At 41.1% G+C, this 21,608-nt stretch overlaps 2 protein-coding genes across 2 annotated transcripts; both read left to right on the top strand.

Annotated features, from left to right (window-relative positions):
- The first annotated feature begins 137 nt into the window (after positions 1-137).
- Positions 138-7,787, top strand: LOC105895356 (dihydrolipoyllysine-residue acetyltransferase component of pyruvate dehydrogenase complex, mitochondrial-like). The gene is made up of 14 exons (XM_012821978.3): positions 138-731; positions 1,273-1,374; positions 1,544-1,668; positions 1,911-2,061; positions 2,549-2,675; positions 2,778-2,950; positions 3,237-3,393; positions 3,561-3,628; positions 3,721-3,840; positions 3,950-4,057; positions 4,234-4,352; positions 6,166-6,328; positions 6,433-6,569; positions 6,871-7,787. The coding sequence occupies exons 1-14, from the start codon at positions 462-464 to the stop codon at positions 6,998-7,000; spliced, it is 1,950 nt and encodes a 649-aa protein (XP_012677432.2). The 5' UTR covers positions 138-461; the 3' UTR covers positions 7,001-7,787.
- Positions 7,788-8,840: 1,053 nt separating this feature from the next.
- chek1 (checkpoint kinase 1) lies at positions 8,841-14,501 on the top strand. The gene is made up of 13 exons (XM_012821980.3): positions 8,841-9,650; positions 10,601-10,668; positions 10,769-10,992; positions 11,281-11,345; positions 11,482-11,551; positions 11,643-11,831; positions 11,932-12,036; positions 12,532-12,627; positions 12,986-13,046; positions 13,183-13,351; positions 13,546-13,677; positions 13,839-13,940; positions 14,043-14,501. The coding sequence occupies exons 2-13, from the start codon at positions 10,604-10,606 to the stop codon at positions 14,127-14,129; spliced, it is 1,365 nt and encodes a 454-aa protein (XP_012677434.1). The 5' UTR covers positions 8,841-9,650; positions 10,601-10,603; the 3' UTR covers positions 14,130-14,501.
- The last annotated feature ends 7,107 nt before the right edge of the window (positions 14,502-21,608 follow it).

Raw genomic sequence — 21,608 nt, 5'->3', positions numbered from 1 at the left:
ATCTCAACCCGCTTTACGACGTTTTTACTACAGTAGTTTAGAGCCACCTTCTGGTTGTATTCACTGGTTGCCATTACAAGACTGCATCAATTTGTCAGCCGTGCAGTTGCAGACGTTTTTCGCTTACGCTATGTACAACCATGAACTCGCTGTGTTTTTTAATATTTACAGAAACAACATTTTGATCTATTGACTTAAACTATTTTACGTTTTTCTGAAATACACGTAATTTCTTGATAAGAAAACGCGGTTTTACGCGGACATGGCAACCCTCTAATTCCGTTCCAGAGACCAACCCATTGACAGTCGTAAAGTGCTGTGTGTTTTGAACGAGGAGGTCATTGGAAAGTGAGATTGCACGGTCCGTCGTGAGGGGCAACTACTGAGGGTGTCAGGATTTCTGATACCGGGTAGTTATTATTCCATCCTGACAGCGTGATACATGCGCGACTGAAACAACAATGTTGCGTTTGGTAGTACGGTTAAGACCATCTGTTGGCCTCTCTCGGCCCAGTGTCCTCTCAGCCTCCGGTCGCCCTCGGACTACTACACCGGTGACGTGCCATCCGAAGGGGCTCCACTCCAGTGCATCGTTTCGAGCTCGGACTTTATGTCATAGTAATCGTTTTTATTATGGGGTCACCAGCAAACCATCACTGCTGCCTCAGTGGAATCAAAGTAAAGGTTTCCGACTCAATCCACGATTCTACAGCTTACCTCCACATCAGAAGGTAACGTTAACGTTAGTCGTGGTGGCTAATGTCAACTGGCGACATTATAGGGGGGTTTCAGTAATGTTACCCTGGTCAACATCATGCAACAGTAAAACAAAAAAAAGCCTGTTTACGCTATCGCTGTGAGATTTAGTAACAAGCATCAGAGACTAACGTGAAACAAGAACAGCTGCTTTCCCAAACTGTTGAAACCATGCAGTGAATCCTATGCCTCCATAGGCTGCTCAGACAATTAGAAGGTTTGTGCTTGTGGAGTTAAAAACGTCAGCTATTGGTTTGTTCATGAAAATTACCTCTTTGAAGGTTTAGGTGGTACTCCATTGTCAAATGAAGATAATCTGCAATGGTTACAGCTATAATTAGATATAATTATTTGTTGCTCTTTAGAAGTATCTTTGGGTGGTCCATATTTGCTTTGATCTAAATATTGCTTTGTATTTCCAAACAAGACTTGTGTCCAACTTGACACAATCATCATGTCTTTGTAGCATCATATTGGTTACCTTGAGGAGCATCAACATATTTTGCTCTTGCACAGGTGGAGCTGCCAGCTTTGTCCCCAACTATGCAGACGGGCACTATTGCCAAATGGGAAAAAAAGGAGGGTGACAAAATCAATGAAGGTGACCTGATCGCTGAGGTAAGGACCTGTTTCTCGCTCCTTTACTATCACAAGTCTCAGAAAACATAAATAAATATCTAAGCATCACCATCAGCCAAGAATTACATTTATTCAGATGGGTTTTATGCTTGACCTAAGGTGATTAACACACTGACGTCTTTTTCCTTACAAATGTAATTGTCTACAGGTGGAAACAGACAAGGCCACCGTAGGGTTAGATATAATGGAGGAGTGTTATTTGGCCAAAGTCTTGGTGCCAGAGGGTACAAGGGATGTGCCCATCGGGGCTGTCATCTGCATCACTGTGGAGAGGTATGCCCATTAAAGCTCCCAGGCTCACTCACCCACACCATTACACATGATAAATCCCTTTTAATCTCTATCTGAAGACATATTTTTATTGTCAGGAAATACTTTATTTGTTAGTTGCCATAACGGATCTTTGTAATCAGAAGAAATTGCTGCAGCAGTGGCAAAGGTCACGAAGCCGAGCAACACCCGTACAGAAAATTGTTCATTAATCTGTGATGTTTTTTCATTCGCTACATCGTCAGTGCTGATCTCATCCCTGCCTTCAAAGACTTCACCCTGGACAAGGCATCTGCCGCAGCTCCATCCTCAGCAGCAGCTGCACCTCCTCCCCCACCTCCTCCGTCTGCGGCTCCTCCACAGGCCCCCGGGAGCTCCTACCCGACCCACATGAAGGTGTGTGGTGATGAACTGTTTGGCTATGTCAGATTGCCTGAACTAACCTGTTGGATTTAGAAAGTAACCCCCTGAAGATTTTTCAAGTGTTTATATCTTTAAGCACGCAGTAATGTGGTGTTCTGGTCCAGACATGAGAGGTCTGTGAATGGAATTGGAAATGCACTGCTGCATTTTTGTTTCAGAGAAAGTTTGGGAGGCATTTGCATTGGGTCAGCAGCACAGATGTGTGGAGCAGTTTAGTGACAGAATGAAGGAAGAAAATACACCCAGGTTTGCAGTGGGTGGTATCTAATGATAAAGTAACCCTTGAGATCTCAATTGATGAATTAATCTGATTAGAAATAATCCCATTAGAGATTGACGCACACATTTCACTCTCAGGGAAACATGAATGTGAAAAAAAATCAAATCAACTTATATGTTAATAAGTATTTTTGGGACTGGAGAAGGTCTTACATTCAGCCTTACTCCCTCCTTGCTGCAGGTGACACTTCCAGCCCTGTCTCCCACCATGACCATGGGTACAGTCCAGCGCTGGGAGAAGAAGGTTGGGGAAAAACTGAGCGAGGGGGATTTGCTAGCAGAGATTGAGACAGACAAGGCAACTATTGGTACGTTTGATCAACTTTGTGTTTATCCTATTTCCTGTTTCTTTCATGTAATGTAATGTAATGTACTCAGTATCCAGTGCACGTTTCTTTCCTTGTGATTAGGCTTTGAAGTACAAGAGGAGGGCTACTTGGCTAAGATTATGATCCCAGAAGGCTCCAGGGACGTTCCCCTGGGAACTCCTCTTTGCATCATTGTGGAGAAAGAGAGTGACATCCAGGCATTTGCTGACTACGTAGAGACAGGAATGACTTCAGCTGTCCCTCCTGCACCACCGGTACTGTGTTTAAAATGCTAATCATGTGTCTTTATGATTGAATCAATTCATTCCCTCATGTAGTAGTACCATCAACTAAAATTAAAGAGGGTGATGAGCATAATTTGCTGGGCAGTTCGTTCTTCTAGATGATTCTAACATGCCCCTTGGGTATTGTTGTGATAGGTAGTGGATTAGACTGTGAAGAGTCACTGTACATGCAGTTTTCAACCTAAAATAGGTTTTTACATTAAACCAAACTGTGGCTACACGGCTGATTTGATGCTTTGCTTGAATATACCACCAGACCCCCACTCCACAGGCCACCCCACCTGCTCCAGTGGTAGCACCCGTGGCTGTCGCAGCTCCTACACCAGCGACACCCAGAAAAGGCAGGACCTTTGCCAGTCCACTGGCCAAGAAGTTGGCTGCAGAGAAGGGCATTGACCTGGCCCAGGTTTCTGGTGAGTCGTCAGCTGTAAAGTTGTGAAACTGTGAAACAAGCACGTTTTGAACCTCTTCTAATGGCCTACAACTTGGCATTGAGTGTCACTCACAAGGTTCAATAGGTTTGAACCGTGTGAAAGCATTTTTGTTGGGTTTGGGTCTTTGAACAGCTCTTTCACCACAGGTTCAGGCCCAGACGGCAGAGTAACCAGGAAAGACATCGACAGCTTTGTTCCAGCCAAAGCCGCCCCTGTGAGTCACTCAACTGTCATCATTGTAAATATGACGCCTTACAAAGTGGAAAAGACAGGAACACGTCACTGAATATGTTTTCCTGCCAACAGCCTCCACCTGCTGCCACCCCTATGGCGGCTCCTGCGGCCCCTGCGGCCCCTCCTGCCCGGGCCGTGGCTGCCGTACCCGCCGGCACCTTCACCGACATCCCCATCAGCAACATACGCAAGGTCGGTGTGACCACTGCTGGTTGTGTCTTCACCATCTGTATATTTCCGGATACCTTTATTAAGCCTGTTATTCTAACGCATTTCTGTCTGTGCTGATGTCGTTGTAAAGGTTATTGCCCAGAGGTTAATGCAGTCTAAGCAGACTATCCCACACTACTACCTGTCAGTGGATGTTAATATGGACCACATTTTGGAACTAAGGCAAGAGCTCAATACGGTGAGGCTATGGTCTAGGCAAGTGGAGCACAAGTCACTTGTCAAGAGAATGGGGGGGGGGAGTATGTGATTATACTTAAAGTGTGTGTGTGTGTGTGTGTGTGTGTGTGTGTGTGTGTGTGTGTGTGTGTGTGTGTGTGTGTGTGTGTGTACTTATTTCAATCCATCCTTTTTCAGGAGCTTAAACCTGAGAACATCAAGCTGTCGGTGAATGATTTTATAATCAAGGCTTCGGCTCTGGCCTGCCTGAAGGTACCTGAGGCAAACTCCTCATGGATGGACACAGTCATTCGCCAGTGAGTTCCTGTCATCAGTGCTGATTGTGTGTTAACCCAGATGAGTTTTGATGTTTCACATTCACAAGAAATCATCAGGCTTGTTCAGGAAATGCGGAACATTCATGTATTTTAAGAAAATCTACCTTGAACACACAACAGAATGAGGACAACGCTTAATAAATCAAAATTAGATCCATTTACACTAATTGCACTACTTTTAAGTTGAACTGTAGGGTATTTATTCTTATGTAAAAATGTTAAACTAACAGTTTAGATTAAAAAGGCAGGCCCCACAGTAGTAACTCAATGCAACAAAAGTCAGTACTCCTTTTTTTACTGAGATTCAAATCTATTTTTATTTCGTATGTCCACCTATATTTTTGATGACAGACTCAATCCTCCTCGGATTAATATTGCACACATTTCTGGAGAGATATTCTGCCATTCTTCAAAGACAATTTATTTTTATACTGCCTTTTGCTGGAGGGGTAGTGTTGCTCTACCTTTCTCTGTAAAATACCCCAATGGTGTTCTAATGGATTCAAGTCAGGAGGGACATTCCATGTCAAATCACATGGGTTCACACCTCAAAGGGTTTTCTTTCTTCTGGTGAAAGATGAATCAATGTGATGGGGAAATCCCAAATATTAGAACCATGGGGGAATTATTTATGAAGTTATGGTCTTTTACATGTGTGTCCCACATTTTATATTTTATTTTGTATTCTTGAGCCATCTTTACAGGCCAGTTTCTGCCAGATTAAATCACCTCTGGCCTTGAAACTGTACAGTAACCTTCCACCAAGAAAAACAATTATAAAAAAAACTGGTTGAATTGTGGCCAGGTCATAGTTTTCATCTTTAGAAACGTTTGTGTTATTTTTTACTATCGGGATGATGCATTCACTGTGGTACTCGTGGCCAGCTTCATGCCAAACATGCTAGACCCCATCTGAGCCGAACAGATTTATCTAGGTCTCATCTGACCAAAGAATGTGCTTCCAATTCATCAGGCTTCTTTTCATGTTCTTTAGCAGTTTAATCTTGCAGTTTTTTTTTCTTGGATGCCATCCATAGAGGTTGACATTATGCAAGGTCCTTTGCACTGTTTGAGCGGTCACAGAAACTCAGATTTCCAAGCCCTGTGACAAGTGAAGCACTTGCCTGTCTGTTTGTCAGAGCTAGATTGTGCAAGTAGCTCATTGTCTGTAGCGTCCTTTTTGGAGGACGGCCACTGACTGCCACTGTGGTACTATGGCACTGATTAGTGGTGCTATGGCACTGATTAGTGGTACTATGGCTAGTTCTATACCTCCGGTTTACTGCTGCAACTTTGTTTCGACTGATTTCAGTTGGTCACTCCCTTTCTTATATCCTTCTCCATCCTTGTGAAGTTTCACAATCAGATTTTTTAAATTCCTCTAGTTCTTTTTCATGTGAAGCCATGAGGCAGACATGTGGATGGACACAGCCCATAGGTCCACAACTGAGAAAGTGCTGATGTTCACATGTCATTTTATAACCAAGTTCATGCAATAATGCAGCTATTGAGAGGTGATACTATTTTGAATCATTTCACATTTAAGTAAACTGACTTCTGTTGTATACTGTATGGTGTGAGAAGACAACAGTAGTTTTTTGGCGCATTTTTAGAGCGATGTGACCGATTGGAAGGTCATATTGTTACAAAATCTATTTGTGGCTTTACTGTCATAACTTCATTATAAGATAGCCATTGCTTTGGTACACAACCGTATGTGAACATTTTAGCAGTGGTAATTGAAACCCTACTGTTGATCACTGATCTTTGGGTTTCCATGTGTCCTTCACAGAAACCATGTTGTGGATGTCAGTGTTGCAGTAAGCACTCCTAATGGCCTGATCACTCCCATTGTTTTCAACGCCCATACTAAAGGCCTGGCATCCATCTGCAAAGATGTATCCTCATTGGCAGCTAAAGCGCGTGAAGGTAAACTGCAACCTCATGAATTTCAGGTGAGTAAAGATTTCTTTATGATTTTTGGATAGATGGGTGTCTGTTTTATTAGCAAAGGCATTTGTTCAATGTTTTCAGCTAAATGAGATTCTTTCTTTTTCAGGGTGGCACCTTTACCATCTCAAATCTGGGCATGTTTGGAGTCAAGAACTTCTCAGCCATCATCAACCCTCCCCAGGCCTGTATTCTTGCTGTGGGCGGGTCGGAGAAGAGACTTTTGCCAGCAGACAACGAGAAAGGGTAAATTGGAGTATCTAAACAAGCACTGTAAATCTAAGTGTGTAAACCTGCAGTTTACCAAATGTCTTCCCCTCACTTCTCTCCTGACTCTGTGATAGTATCTTGAAGGAGACCTCTTATGCTCATTTTTAGTGTTAATAATTTTATTTGGGGTTAGGCTAAAATAGATTTACATGCTTCTGTGATCCAAAAACACATTATTTTTCTCACACTGAACCTCTCTATTCACCCTCGGTCTGAAACGCTTTGTCATTGCTCCTGTCTTTATGCCATGTGGACTCACACTTGGTTGTTTACGCAGGTTTGATGTGGCCAACATGATGTCTGTGACGCTGAGCTGTGACCACCGGGTGGTGGACGGAGCAGTGGGTGCCCAGTGGCTGGCAGAGTTCCGCAAGTTCCTTGAGAAGCCAGTCACCATGCTCCTGTGAACAGTAGAAAAGCAACAAGAACGTTGAGACTTGAAGGGACCTTACACATTGGTTCTCACTTATTTTTTTAGAGAATTACTATAATGACCTCTCTTCACCTCTGTTTATTCCCTCAAACAAACATTCATACATTCATATATTATGTGTTTATTTAACATTTATTTCTCAAGAGCCAGAAACATCAACATCAGAACGACATGTTACAGTGGAGTTCTGTTTAATGGATGATAAGGTTCAGCATATAAAACTGGTATAGATACTTTTTTGTCTTTTTTAAAAGGATAATTGTTACAAGCACCTCCAGTCTGTACATTTGCTCAACAGCTACTATTGTAATATTTACTATAGGAAATATTTATCAAGTTTATGTTACTTTGCACGTACCATAGACACAACATTTTGACACAAATTAATATTTAACTTTTTAACAAGATGATGCATAGCAAGAATTTGTCCTGCAGTCCCCTCATGGATATCATGGTCCAGTTACATCAATACACATTTAGGGGAATTGAGTACAGTTTGAATTTACTGCAGCTCTAAGCTCTTGGCTTGGTAGGGCAACCACACCCAGACTTCACATTGTAAATGTGAAGTGTCAGTTCATTCATTTCATAGAACATGTTCTGCTCCAGTCAGAGCACTGGGTGCCTTGCTCCTTTCTCTGTCAAATTTGGTGCTTTTTATGTTATTATATTTGATCTTAATGTTGAAACGCACAACAAGCAACATAGGGTGAAGTGCTGTCGAATAAACTTGATAGTTACAAGATACAGTATGGTGAAAACGTATAGTGTACATATTTTTGAATATGAAATATAGGGTAAAAGTTGGTTTATTAAACACAAAAGGTTGCAAGATTTACTTAAGGGAAAAACTGTAATATTCCAGCTGAGAGTCTTTCAGGAGGAACTGATGTGGGGGAGAAATTGTGTGGGGGAGAAAATGTATAATGGTTCCAAAACATACAGACGTGGACAAAATTGTTGGTACCCTTCCGCTAAAGGAAGAAAAAGCCACAATGGTCACTGAAATAACTTGAAACTGACAAAAGTAATAATAAATACAAATGTACTGAAAATTAACTAATGAAAATCAGACTTTGCTTTTGAATTGTGGTTCAACAGAATAATTAAAAAAAAAAATGAATCTAACTGGCCTGGACAAAAATGATGGTACCCCTAGAAAAGATTAAAAATAATTTGACCATAGGGACATGTTAAACTAAGGTGTGTCCTTTAATTAGCATTACAGGTGTCTTCAAACTTGTAATCAGTCAGTCTGCCTTTTTAAAGGGTGAAAAGTAGTCACTGTGGTGTTTGGTATAAGGATGTGTACCACACTGAACATAGACCACAGAAAGCTAAGGACAGAGTTGTTTCAGGAGATTAGAAAGAAAATTATAGACAAGCATGTTAAAGGTAAAGGCTATAAGACCATCTCCAAGCAGCTTGATATTACTGTGACTACAGTTGCACATATTATTCAGAAGTTTAAGGTCCAGGGGACTGTAGCCAACCTCCCTGGATGTGGCCGCAAGAGGAAAATTGATGACAAATTGAAGAGACGGATAATACGAATGGTAACCAAAGAGCCCAGAACAACTTCCAACGAGATTAGAGGTGAACTCCAAGGTCAAGGTACATCAGTGTCAGATCGCACCATACGTTGCTGTTTGAGCCAAAGTCGACCGAGGAGGACACCACTGTTGGTTGAAAGCAAATCATATAAAAGCGAGACTGGAATTTGCCAAAATGCATATTGACAAGCCACAGGGCTTCTGGGAGAATGTCCTTTGGAAAGATGAGACAATACTGGAGCTTGTCAGTTTCAAGTTATTTCAGTGACCATTGTGGGGTTTTCTTTCTTTAACGGAAGGGTACCAACAAATTTGTCCACGTCTGTACCTCAAAAGGGATGTGAGTAATAATAAAAGTGTGAATGGTCAACTGCAGTAACTTGATTTTTACTGATGTGATGTTTTCATGTACAAGTAAATATTTTATTGTCTGTATCTATGCTTTTAATATGTGTCTTGCAAACCATTCTTTAAGACATTTGGGAAAAGATGGTTGAGTAACCTTATGTCTACATTAGAGTGTATTTATATGAGAAGCAGAGGCATATCAACATCAACCTAGTCCGTTCTTCCCTATCTAGTCTAGTGTGTTCTGAATAGCTAATGTCAATATTTTTTTATATCAGAGTTACCTACTCAGAAATGGTGGAAGACTGGTGAAAATGAATGCGCTAGAATTTATTTAACCATTTCCTCGCAATTCTGTTCAAATCCATATTCAATCTAGTCATATTAAGAATAGTAGAAGACGCATACACGTATTACAATTGCACAATAGACCTCTAAGCCACCAGTTATATTAAACCATGGTCAAAATGGAAACAAAATGCAGTCGCGGAGGTGATACTTTTCATACACGCTGTCACGCCTGGACAGTACAAAGAAGTCTGAAGGCGCATTTTCCGCCGGAAGTGACGAAGAACGGAAAGTGCGACACAAACAACGCGGCAAAACTCCTGGCTATTTAAATATTATAAGAGTGAAGTGGGTTGTTGTCACATATTTTGGTAACGGAAGGGAAGGTGGATTGTCCCTTTTTTAATACACGATTTCAGGAACAAATTCAAGGAGGTAAGAACCTCAAAATACTGTTACGAAGCTTAAACTGTGCATTTTGGTGGCAGACAGTTTTCGGTAACTTTTCGATAACACTAGCTAAGCTGGCTGTCTAGCTAAGTAGTTGCTGGTCTGTTATTCATCACAGCTAACTAGTTACTGTTTTAAACAATGACAGCAGGAGTAGCCTCAGGGAAGGGACTTTTCAAACTCATTTCAGCGTAGTCACATCTTTCTTTAACTCATGGAACTATTTACCCAGTTTATATGTGTATATGATTTTCTGTTCTCCTCAACGATTTATGACATTAACGATAAGCCTTCAAGTAGCAAGCTAAGATTAACTTATTTCAGCCTTTTTAGATAAATTGATTTACTTTTTTACCTCTCATTGTTTTACCATTTTGCTATTTGAGTTATAGCTACTCAAATGACAGTTATGCATTAGTGAAGTTAGTCAACTATTGCATCGTTTTCAGATAAATCATGGGGTGCTCCTTTGGCCTCAATTTGTAAATCCAGCAAAGATTTGCATTTCTTGGGATTGATGTTTCAATCGTAAAGCTAACGTTACCTATTAATGATTATTTTGTAACCTAATCTGCCAAAATGTCATTTTTGAGATTAATGTTCCTTTACCCTTGCCCGACAAGGTTAATAAGTTGTTGATACTTTATCAGTCCTGGTAAATTATTATGACAAAAAAGTCCTTGTGTACCATTCCAGTATATGTCCATAATTCAAATACTCTTCCTTGAGGAAAGTGTCCTGTGTTATGCTATGAAATACTATATGAAACACCATTGAATGTAGACCCCATAAAAGGTGCTCACTGCATTGATCACAGAGGTGAAGTTGCACACATCTGTCGATTCAACGCGTCTGTCCAATCAGTGTCAGTTCTTTGTTAAAAAAATGTCCATTTCAGTTTGAGAGCAACATGTCTCTTATGTTACTACTTGTAGATCATGGCAGTGCCCTTCGTCCAAGACTGGGATGTGGTGCAGGATCTTGGAGAGGGAGCATATGGAGTGTATGTATCATTAAACCTGTTTTCTTCCATTTTCACGTCTACATATAACCAGTTTATAGACAGTATAACCAGTTGATCTCATCTCATCAAATGTCTTCAGGGTGCGTTTACTGATGAACAGAAAAACTGACGAGGCAGTGGCCGTGAAGGTCCTTGACACTCAAACTAACACAGATTGCCTTGAGGTTGTGAAAAAGGAAGTTTGCATCCACAAGATGTTGACGCATACCAACATAGTGCGTTTTTTTGGACACCGAAATGAGTCTAATTTACAGTATATATTCCTAGAGTATTGCAGTGGAGGAGCACTCTTTGATCGCATTGGTAAGTACATATTGTTGTACTGCTTGTAAATGCAAATCCTCTATAATATATATATATATATATTATTATTATTATTTTTATTTTTTTTAATCACCCAAACATGTATCTCATCTGTGTGATCTTATTGCCTGTTACTGATAGAGCCAGACATGTATCTCATCTGTGTAATCTTATTGCCTGTTACTGATAGAGCCAGACATGTATCTCACCTGTGTGATCTTATTGCCTGTTACTGATAGAGCCAGACATGTATCTCATCTGTCTGATCTTATTGCCTGTTACTGATAGAGCCAGACATTGGTATGCCAGAGAGAGATGCCCACCGATTTTTCACCGAGTTGATTGCAGGAGTGGTGAGTGCAATTACAGAGTAGTGTAATTTTACAGCCACTCGGTGTTCCAGTGTTAAAACATGGTTACTTGCATTAGGAAAGCGTTTGCTTTCAGTTTATCGACATATATCATTCATTGTTTATTTATCTGTTGAAGGAATACCTCCATGGACTGGGAATCACACATCGTGATATAAAACCAGAAAACCTATTGCTGGACGACAAAGGTGAACCACGCTAATGTATATGTCTATGTTTTGGTTAAAGTTACTCAAGACAACATAAAAAGCAATTTTTAAATGCCTTTTTGCTTTTCAGATACTTTAAAGATTGCAGATTTTGGGCTGGCTACAGTTTTTCGTCATCGAGGACGAGAGAGGGCGCTCGGACGGGCCTGTGGCAGTCTGCCCTACATAGCCCCAGAGGTCATGTCAAGGTCACAGTTTAGAGCCCAGCCTGCCGACATCTGGTCTTGTGGCATCGTACTCACTACTATGTTAACAGGAGGTGAGGTGACTGACTTTATCAGTGAAGGGATCTTGCACTTTCAGAATTGCAGTTAATTAAACTCTGTACCAACTCTGTACCACTGGCCATCTTGTTTCAGAGTTGCCATGGGATCAGCCAAGTGATAACTGTCAGGAGTACGCAGACTGGCTTCAGACGAAGACCTATCTGAACCCGTGGAAGAAGATAGATGCAATGCCTCTTTGTAATGTGGCTTTTAAGTATTAATCTGTGTAGTGTGTGTGATGACATGCAGGCAGTAGGATAGTATTGCAAAATAGTATTTGACGTTCTTGCATTGCCTAGATAAATAATACTGGTTGCATCGTCCTGGGGGGAGGTTATTTAGTAGTAATAACTGTCTGGCTGTTTGTTATTGCACTTACGATGTGGATTCCTAACAAATTAATGAACTATTTCACTCACAAGTGAATGGAACGGATATTATAATGGATCACCTCACTAGCTTTTGCTGTTGTTCCTTATAACTCCATAGCTAGCACTGCTATTGCTATTAAAAAAACAAACACCACCATACAGTCAAACGTCAAACAGAATTGAATATTTCTCAGCATAACTACAATTACTCTTTGAATCTTTAATTAAGAATTGCTATTACAGATGGGTGTCTTATCACTGAGATTGCTCTATACATTGTTTATTGAGTGTACTCTTTTTATCCCACGGACTCCTTGGTTAGGCCTCCTCACTAAAATCCTGTTACACGACCCTAAGAAGAGAATCGCCGTCCCTGAAGTTAATAAACACCCCTGGATCTGTAAGAAGTTCCGAGCAGGTGCTAGATTACAACATCATGTTACTTTCATATTTTCCCACTTTGTTTTTCTATCAGGCTTCAAAGTTGCAATATGTATATTTTGTTATGTGAATAAAAGTTTTTAAGACCCACCATAATAATGTTACTCAGAAAGAACTATGTCAACATTTCCCAATGTCTTGTTTCTGCTTTCTATCCATTTTAAAATTATTTTGCTTTATTTATTATTAGATTAGAAGCAGTTTTATTTTTCGACAGTAAAAAAACAACATATTGTACCTTAATTTGTTTGTCTTAAGATGTCAGTCCCACCTCCAAGGCCCAAATAAAGCCGTTCTTTTTTGTTATGTTTTATTATATTTTAATTTCTTTTTAGGAATCAATCAGTCACCCAACAAAATACTGAATTCTGGCTGCCGTCTCGGACGGACCAACAGGTCAGACTGCCAACCTTGTCTCCAAAAAGTATTATACATTATTGAAAACATAATATGATTGCATAAATCCATCTCTCTCTCTCTCTCTCTCTCTCCATGGTGTATGTGCGGTCTCCTTCACTTTTTCCTGCCTCAGTGATGACCGAACACAGATCTCTAGCTCTCAGCCAGAGCCGCAGGATCTCTGGGAGCTGACCGGTCCTGTCAGCTACACTGATGGGACCATGGTCAGCTTTTCCCAGCCAGTCTGCCCAGACCACATGTTGCTTGGAAGCCAACTGCTTGGCACACCAGGAGCCAGCCAGGTAAACCATACAGTTTACACCACCATCATTACACAATGTGTAATGTCCTTTTTAGGCCTTATTATCTTATCTTATCTAAATATAACACTTCAAAAAGAAATGTTCAGATAATAAGAAATAAATCTGTACTTGTTATTTTATATCATCATAATAAGATGTGAAATGATAATAAGACACTGCTGTGCCTGTTTCAGAGTCCCTGGCAGCGGCTGATAAGGAGAATGACCAGGATTACTACTGCACTATCTGCTGAGGAGGCAAGCAAGGATCTCAAAACTGTCTGTATATCGCTGGGCCACACATGGAAACAGACATGCACCAATCAGGTACAAAGGCTTTTCAAACTACCAGTACACATTGTGATATAAAAGGGTAGACATTTGTGCTAGCAGTTTATGTAATGTGGGCAGTGCTAAGGGCACTAGTGCTATAGGGGTGTGTGTAATGTATCATACTCTGATTACCCTTTTTGTCACTTGCTTTGTAGGTGACAGTCACCACAAATGATCGCCGTAATAACAAGCTAATCTACAAAGTTTATTTCCTGGATGTGGATGAAGGAACCCTGGTGGATTTCAGACTTTCAAGGGTAACGTTGAAAGCATAAACAAAATGACTATTAAGATAATCTGTTGTAAAGGTGTGTTTTCCTCTTCCAGATGTTACCTAAACTACTGATTCCTTTTTGTAGGGTGATGGATTGGAGTTCAAGAGATACTTTGTGAAGATCAAAGAGAAGTTTTCTCATATTCAGAAGCAGAAGGTCTCCGTTTCCTGATGAAGGACCAGGCTGTTGGTGCCCTCAGACTTGTGCCACACTGTAACATATTGCATCATGTCTTGACCAAAACCCAGCACACATTCTGTCAATTATGTCAAACAAGATTTCTGTGTTAATAGGTTTATTAGTTGCACCCATAAAACCATGAAAAATAAAAAATGAAGACAATATTGGTGAGTTGAAAGTGTTCAAGTGTAGCTCTGTTTTTGCCTATACTGTATCAAGACATTTGGTAATGTATTTAATGTGTAAACCTTTTCTCTGTTTTCTATGTTTTTTCTGTCCTCTTATTGTCTGGCTCTAGAAGTATGTCTCTAGATGTTCCTCTGGTTGTTGAGTTGCAGGCTAATAAACTTAATCCAAACAAAATAGCATGATGAGTCAGGATTATGTAAGAATTTCCATGTTAGCAACTGTGTAATGTGAGATGCTCTATCACTGTCACAGTAATCCTAGTAGCTGCTGCCACACTAATGAGGGGATCCTATTGATTGGAGTTAATTGACTGACCTGTTAGCATGACCTGGACCACAATAGATTATCTAGTTGGGGGCATGTTTGTTTTTAATGAAAATGTTATTCTTATCACTTAGTCACACAATACACAAATACATAAACAAAAATTGTGGTAGAAAATGTATTCTCTCAAACTCAGTTCAAATGTAGGCTATCCAAAATGGATATGTTAAAGTACAATAGAGTGACCTCATAAATGCTTTTTGGTGAGTTACAGTAAAAAAAATGTGTTGTGAATTATTAGTCAAACCAATAACTGTTGATCTAATTATTTTAATTTATAAATTGTGAAATGAGTTGGCTCTTCATTAGATTAAAACCGTTAAACACACAATTTGACAGATCTGGAACTTGTAGCCATAACTGTTATGATGCGGTCGGAGGGCCTTGTAGTGTCGGTCTTGTGGTTGCCACTATTGGTCCTGAAAGAAAATGTCCACTCAATGTTTAGCAAGTCTCCATGCTCGTTAGAGTGGCACTAAAAGGTCATGAAGAAGGCTTAAGAATGTGGGACTGTACAGTGTCTTGGGGATGACTGTACCTGGGCTGTGTTCTCTTCTGTCCACATCTTCTGCCCCACCAGTGACCTCATCCTCAGGGAAGTTTATGTTCTCCCTGGACAGGCTGTTCCTACTTTGGTTTAAAGCACACATACACATTGTGTGTACAAGACGTAACCATAATCAAATCTGAAACTAAATAAGGACCTTTCTTTACCTTGATTCAGGAAGTGGTATACTTTATAATACATAATATGCATGAACTGTAAGGTACAATATTGGACTTTTAACTGTACTTACCTGCCGAATATCAACTCATGCAGTCCTAGAGAATTAGACAGAAATGGATTTGGTCAGAACTATGCCTAACCTTCCTTATTTAATCAACATAAACTAAACACGGCAAGCATCAATGTGTCTACTAGAAAGGACAGTAAAATGGCTTCTCCCCATGCAGGTAGCTCATGGGCTTTCAGCTTCTTTCTATTATGAGGAACACACACTCACGTGGGCTGTTGTTACAATGCCTCACGAAGTACATGAAGAGCAGCACTGTGGCTACTACTGCTATGATCATGCCCCCGATGGCTGCACCAATCACAGCAGAGTAAGAAGTGAAGGGTGGGTCAGCTGCAAACAATCACATATCGACATTTTTGTAAAATCCTCAGTCTCCCTGTCGGGCGGATTACTTCACAAAATAATTACTCTTCTTTTTTTAGACAACATTTTATTTTCCTAGCATAGCAAGGCTCACCTGGGCTCTTTACTTGTGATGGATGTCCTATGGTGCGATGATTGACAGCCATGATTCGGACTGCATAGAGGCCAGTTGGATCAAAACCACTCATCCTGTAGCTGCGGGTGCTAGGATCCAGGTTTACTGCCACCTTTTGCCATTGGGGATCAACATCCCTCTTTCCCTCGGGCTGTGGTACCCGGCGGCGCTCAATAATTAACCCGGTGATGTCTTCTTCAGTCTTTATAAACCACTCCATGTCAACCTCTGTGCGCTCACGGCTACTATAAACAATCTTACTGATGGTCACGTTGGGTGGCATAGGATATCCTAAGTGAAACACGGGATAGACAGTGCAACACACAGTATTTATATGAGTATGAGGAAGACAAAATAAACACATTATTGTCCTTCATTTAACTTTCATTTTAGTCTAATGCTAAGTGTAGGGAAATCAAGCTTAGCATCCTTACTCTTCACCAGCAGATGAATGGGAATCTCTGTTCCCCCCACTGCATTGGTTGCTGAGCACCAGTACTGGCCGCTGTCAGTCAGGCCGTCTGTCTCCTTCACTGTGAGGTTGGACCAGGCTGCTGCGTGCTGCAGGACATACTTTGTGGGGGATTCTATGACGTGCTGCTTCAAGTTGTTGTACCACGTGATCTCTGTGGCAGGATAATTAGCCTTCAGTATGCAGGTAAGCTGCACATCACTTCCTTCATAAACAGAGACCATGCTGCGCTGTGTCACTAGGACTGGAGCCTCTGAAAATATTATTTGAAACATTTTAGAAGTTAGTTTAATACATTATATTTAACAGAATGATCTACTCCTGATGAAGTGAATGGATATAAGCTTTTAACACTGTCATAATGCTCTAATCTACACACAGCATGTGTCGTATATTGAATAAATGCCATGTAAGTGCTGCTGCTTAGTAGTATGCCATATATTATGTATTGATAAAGATATTTTGGTGCTTTGAGTCTCACCAAGTTTGAGAACACACTGCTTCCCCTCTGAAAACAGTGGATGCTGAGCGTGACACACAAAGGACTTGCCACTGTAGGTAGCACTAGAGCGCAGTATCAGAATGTTAGAGTTCTCCTCAGACTTTCCATGTGTGTCTCCAGTGGTGGAGGACCACCATAGCAACGCTCTGGGAAAACCCCCTTCCCAGGAACATGACAACATCAGGTACTCATTGTTGCGAGTGGTGTAGGCGTAACATTGGGGCTCTCCTGGAGGATGCCCTAAGAACCACATGGGTTGTGAGATGTTATAGTAAATAAACAGTTTCGATGCTTTTTCTCAAGAACCTTTCATCCTTGATGATTATTGATTGATTGATGAATTGCTGTGTAAATGTGAAATACTTTTGTTGGTAAGTTTATTTTTCTAGATACTTTTCAGAGCTAACCTTAACAGAAGACTTGGGGTTTGCTTAACTATGTTTCTCATTTAAAATGCAGAGCCCTGGGTGTTATAATCTTACTTTATTCAGGTGTCCACTGAGAAACAAAGTATCTGGTAATGTCAGAAAAGGCCTATATTCGCATTATTATGTTTCATAAAGAAGTGCCTGTCCAATGAAAAGCAGCATATCATCTACTAGTCACAATTAGTCTGTAACCTAATCCAATCTCTAATCTGTAAATAAAATGCATCCGATTCTTCACTCACATGTCCTGGCGCTGCAGCTTGTTGATACGTTGAGGGCAACATGGGACCCATGACACACAAACACAGAGTTGTTTGCGGTGCCAGGCCCTCGCTGGATGAAGCTGACATTGGCGTAACCCTGCCCATTTACGCCTTGCAGGAATGGACTCCAGCGCAGAAGGGCTTGGGGGTATCCTCCTTCCCATGAACACCAGAGCATCAGGTCCGTGTAGTTGTTGGTAGGAAGGATTGTACATGATGGAGATCCATCTGGTGGATCTGTAGGAGTGGTATCATTTTGTACCGGTTAGGCAAATGGGTGTTTGGGGTGTTTTTGTTACCATTTTATAAAGAACAAGTTAGTCGCAACCTGCACACTGGCCCTATGGGGTGTGAAATCATCGTAGACCCTGACAACATACCCTGGCCCCTTTCCACTATGGTCAGCCCTGGTTTCTGGCGTTAAGAATATATAGTTTTAAGGAAGAATACATAATTGAACAGATGTACATAACCACGAGACAAATGAAGAACAGAGAGACTGGTGAGACATAGAGTTTGATTGACTCACAGTAAACTGAGAGGCTGATGCTTGTCGTAGAGCGAGTGTTGAGGTTTGTATTCTGAGCCATGCAGGTGTAGTGACCTGAGCGGGTCCTCGGGATCTTGGTGATGGTCAGTGTTTGTCCCACGTGAACCTGGGAATTGTTGTAGAACCAGACATACTGACTAGGAGGATTGGAGGACGCTTGACACATGAGGGAGACCATTTCCCTCTCCAAGGCAGAGTAGCCTCGTTCCATGACAGAGTATGGGGTGACCTCAATGGTAGGCACATCTGGCCCAACTGCAGAGAATAAAACACTTAAACTCTCTGATTTTCACACAGACAAAAACACAAATATATACAACTGTGCCCATTAGAAGGTACAAAAAGCACAAGTTCATCGACAAATGCACAAAACCTGCAAATGGTAAAGGAATGCCATAGTTGGTTGGAGTATACAGAGCCCACTTACAGATGACATTGAGCGAAATGCGTTTACTTTGTTCTTGGTTGACCTCATTACTCACGATGCACCTGTGCCAACCAGCATGGCTACGCGTCACCCAGGTAACATTGACCAGGTTGTTGTTCCCCTGTGCCAGGATACTTGTGGTGCCTTCCTTATTTTCCTGCTCCCACCTGTAGTTAATGGGTTCAGTGCCATTTTCAAGGTCACAGCGCATCCATATGGATGAGCCTTCTACTGGAGAGGAATCACTCAGGGCGAGGGCTGGCCTCGTCACTGGCACTGCTTCAGGAACTTTTTCGTCAGAAGGATTTCCTGGGGTTCGATGATTGACAGCTATGATTCGGACTGCATAGAGCCTTGTTGGATCAAGACCTCTCATCTTGTAGCTTCGAGTGCCAGGTGCCAGTTTTGATGCCACTTCTTGCCAGGGAGGCTCAGTCTTTGTCTTCCCATTGGATGAAGGGAGCTGGCGGCGCTCAATGATAAACTCAGTGATTTCACCATGAGTCAATGCATCCCACTTCAGATCAGCTTCTGTCCGCAGATGGCCACTGAAGATGATCTTGCTAATGGTCACATTGGGTGGCGCTGGATGTCCTAAAATACAAAAAACAGGAGGTGTTGGTTTTGGATCTTCCTGATCATCGACTGAATCGACTCAGTGTCAATCCAGACTGAGGAATCCATGCTAGCCTGCTGGTAACAGCTCTTTTTAAAATATATGTTACGTAGTATCCTGATTGATTGACATGAGAGAAGTGTTTTCTTTGTGACAGAGGCTAATCAAATAATAGTTTTTGACAGTTTTAATACAGTAAAACCTTCACACTAAAAGCATTTTACTGCAAGTAATGATGTGTATGTAAGTCTTAACATCCTTACTGTTGACCAGCAGTAGTATAGGAATCTCTGTTCTCCCCACTGCATTGGTGCCTGAGCACCAGTACTGGCCGCTGTCAGTGAGACCTGTTGCCTTCACGGTAAGACTGCTCCAGGTTCCTGCATGTTTTAGAACATACTTTAAAGGCAATTCTGTTGCATGTTGTTTCAAATGGTTGTACCAGGTGATTTTTGAGGTGAAATAGTTATCCCTCGCTGTGCAAGTGATCTCTACGTCACCTCCCTCATAGACAGAGACTATGCCACTCTGTGTCTCAAGAACTGGAGCCTCTAGGGAAGAGGAGGAGATTTTAGAAATGGCAACATATTGTGTCCAAAGAGGTCATATAAGCAATATGATGGACAGTGCTCTTTCAAATTAATTTCCTGTTTATTAAATAACTCATTCATTCATTATTTTTTTCATGACTGCAGATTTTCACACAGCTGAGATAAAGCTATATACAATAATATGGTCAGACTTCAGCAATTTAGCTTATTTTACCACTCTTGTTGATCTATCAAGTTCAACCACAAGAAATTAACTTCTGACACTTTTCTTAATTGAAAATGACAATAGGCTCGATGAGAGGAAACACTTAATTAAAATGTCAAGCATTATCTACTGATAATGTACAAAGACAAATGTCAAATATCATCAATACTTTTGTTCCAGATATTTTATACATGTGTCCCATAATGTGTATGTACACACACATATATCCTGGTTATTGTTACAGCACCTCATTGCGGCCGTTCTTACCTAGGTTTAGAACACACCTTTTCTGCTCTGCAAATAATGGGTGCTGAGCATGACACACAAAAGACTTGTTGTTGTAGGTAATATTGGAGGGCAGCACTAGAGTGTTGGTGCTCTCTTCATATTTCCCCAGTGTGTCTGCCGTGGTGGAGGACCACCATAGCAACGCTCTGGGAAAGCCCCCTTCCCAGGAACATGACAACATCAGGTGCTCATTGTTGAGAGTAGCATTTGCATTACACTGGGGTTCTCCTGGTGGATACCCTAAGAATCATAAGTATAATATCACAGTCAAATATTCTTTCAGTGACCTGAGTTTTCTGGATACTTCCTATACTCTTGATATTTTATGGTCAACATTAGTGACATCACTTGATGTTTAGAAGTCATTTAGGACTATTGTCTAAAAAGTAAAGGGATAACTCACATGTCCTGGTGCTGCAGCTTGTTGATACTTTCAGGGCAACATGGGACCCATGACACACAAACACAGAGTTGTTTGCGGTGCCAGGCCCTCGCTGGATGAGGGTGGCGTTGGCGTAACCCTGCCCATTTGCCCCTGGCAGGAATGGGCTCCAGTGCAGAGAGGCGTGAGGGTATCCCCCTTCCCATGAACACCAGAGAGTCAGATCTGTGTAGTTGTTGGTAGGACGAATGGTACATGATGGAGTTCCATCAGGTGGATCTGTAGGAATGGAACATCTAATAGATTACCGTAATACTGAGCCAGTCAATGTGGTATGTTTTCCCGAGTGTTAATAGAGTAATTCACCAATGATATAAGTGGTACAACTTTGGTAGGGGGGTCTTTAAAGAAAATGCAAAATCCCACAGTACTGAATAGGAGATTTAACATATTGAGTAATTCACATGGTGGTGGAATTACCTTATAACCTTTTGCTTTCTCTTGATTTACTTTTGTAGACCAGGTGACATTGCATTCTTACATTGTAGTTGTTGTGACACCGAAGTACTTTACATAATGCTTTTAAATGTCACTTTAATAATGCTGTGATTGTGCTACCTTAAAATTCATATGACACATAATTACGATGATTTGTAAGGGATTTTCAGGATTAAGAGGATCTGTTTCATTGTGTAGTCAGAACATGTCAAAGCCAGCATCAGACTTTTCATTTTCTTTATCAGTAAATCAGTAAAAACGGTTCTAGACCAACTATGAAATATATCCTCAGCATTTGTAGCCCTTTATCTACTACCTACAGTAAGTGTCATCACTATTTAGGTACACTTTGTTCTTTTCAATAGGTTTGTCTGGACTGCAATTCTTACCTATCTTCAAAACACACTCGCTTCTCTCTGCAAATAATGGGTGTTGAGCAAGACACACAAATGAGTTGCTGCTGTAAGTGACATTGGAAGGAAGCCCCAGAGTATTGGTGC

The sequence above is a fragment of the Clupea harengus genome, chromosome 8 (assembly GCF_900700415.2).
Source record: "Clupea harengus chromosome 8, Ch_v2.0.2, whole genome shotgun sequence".
NCBI classification, from domain to species: Eukaryota; Metazoa; Chordata; class Actinopteri; order Clupeiformes; family Clupeidae; genus Clupea; species Clupea harengus.
The sequence above is the reverse complement of the archived record's forward strand: the minus strand, read 5'-3'. Positions and strand labels throughout refer to the sequence as shown.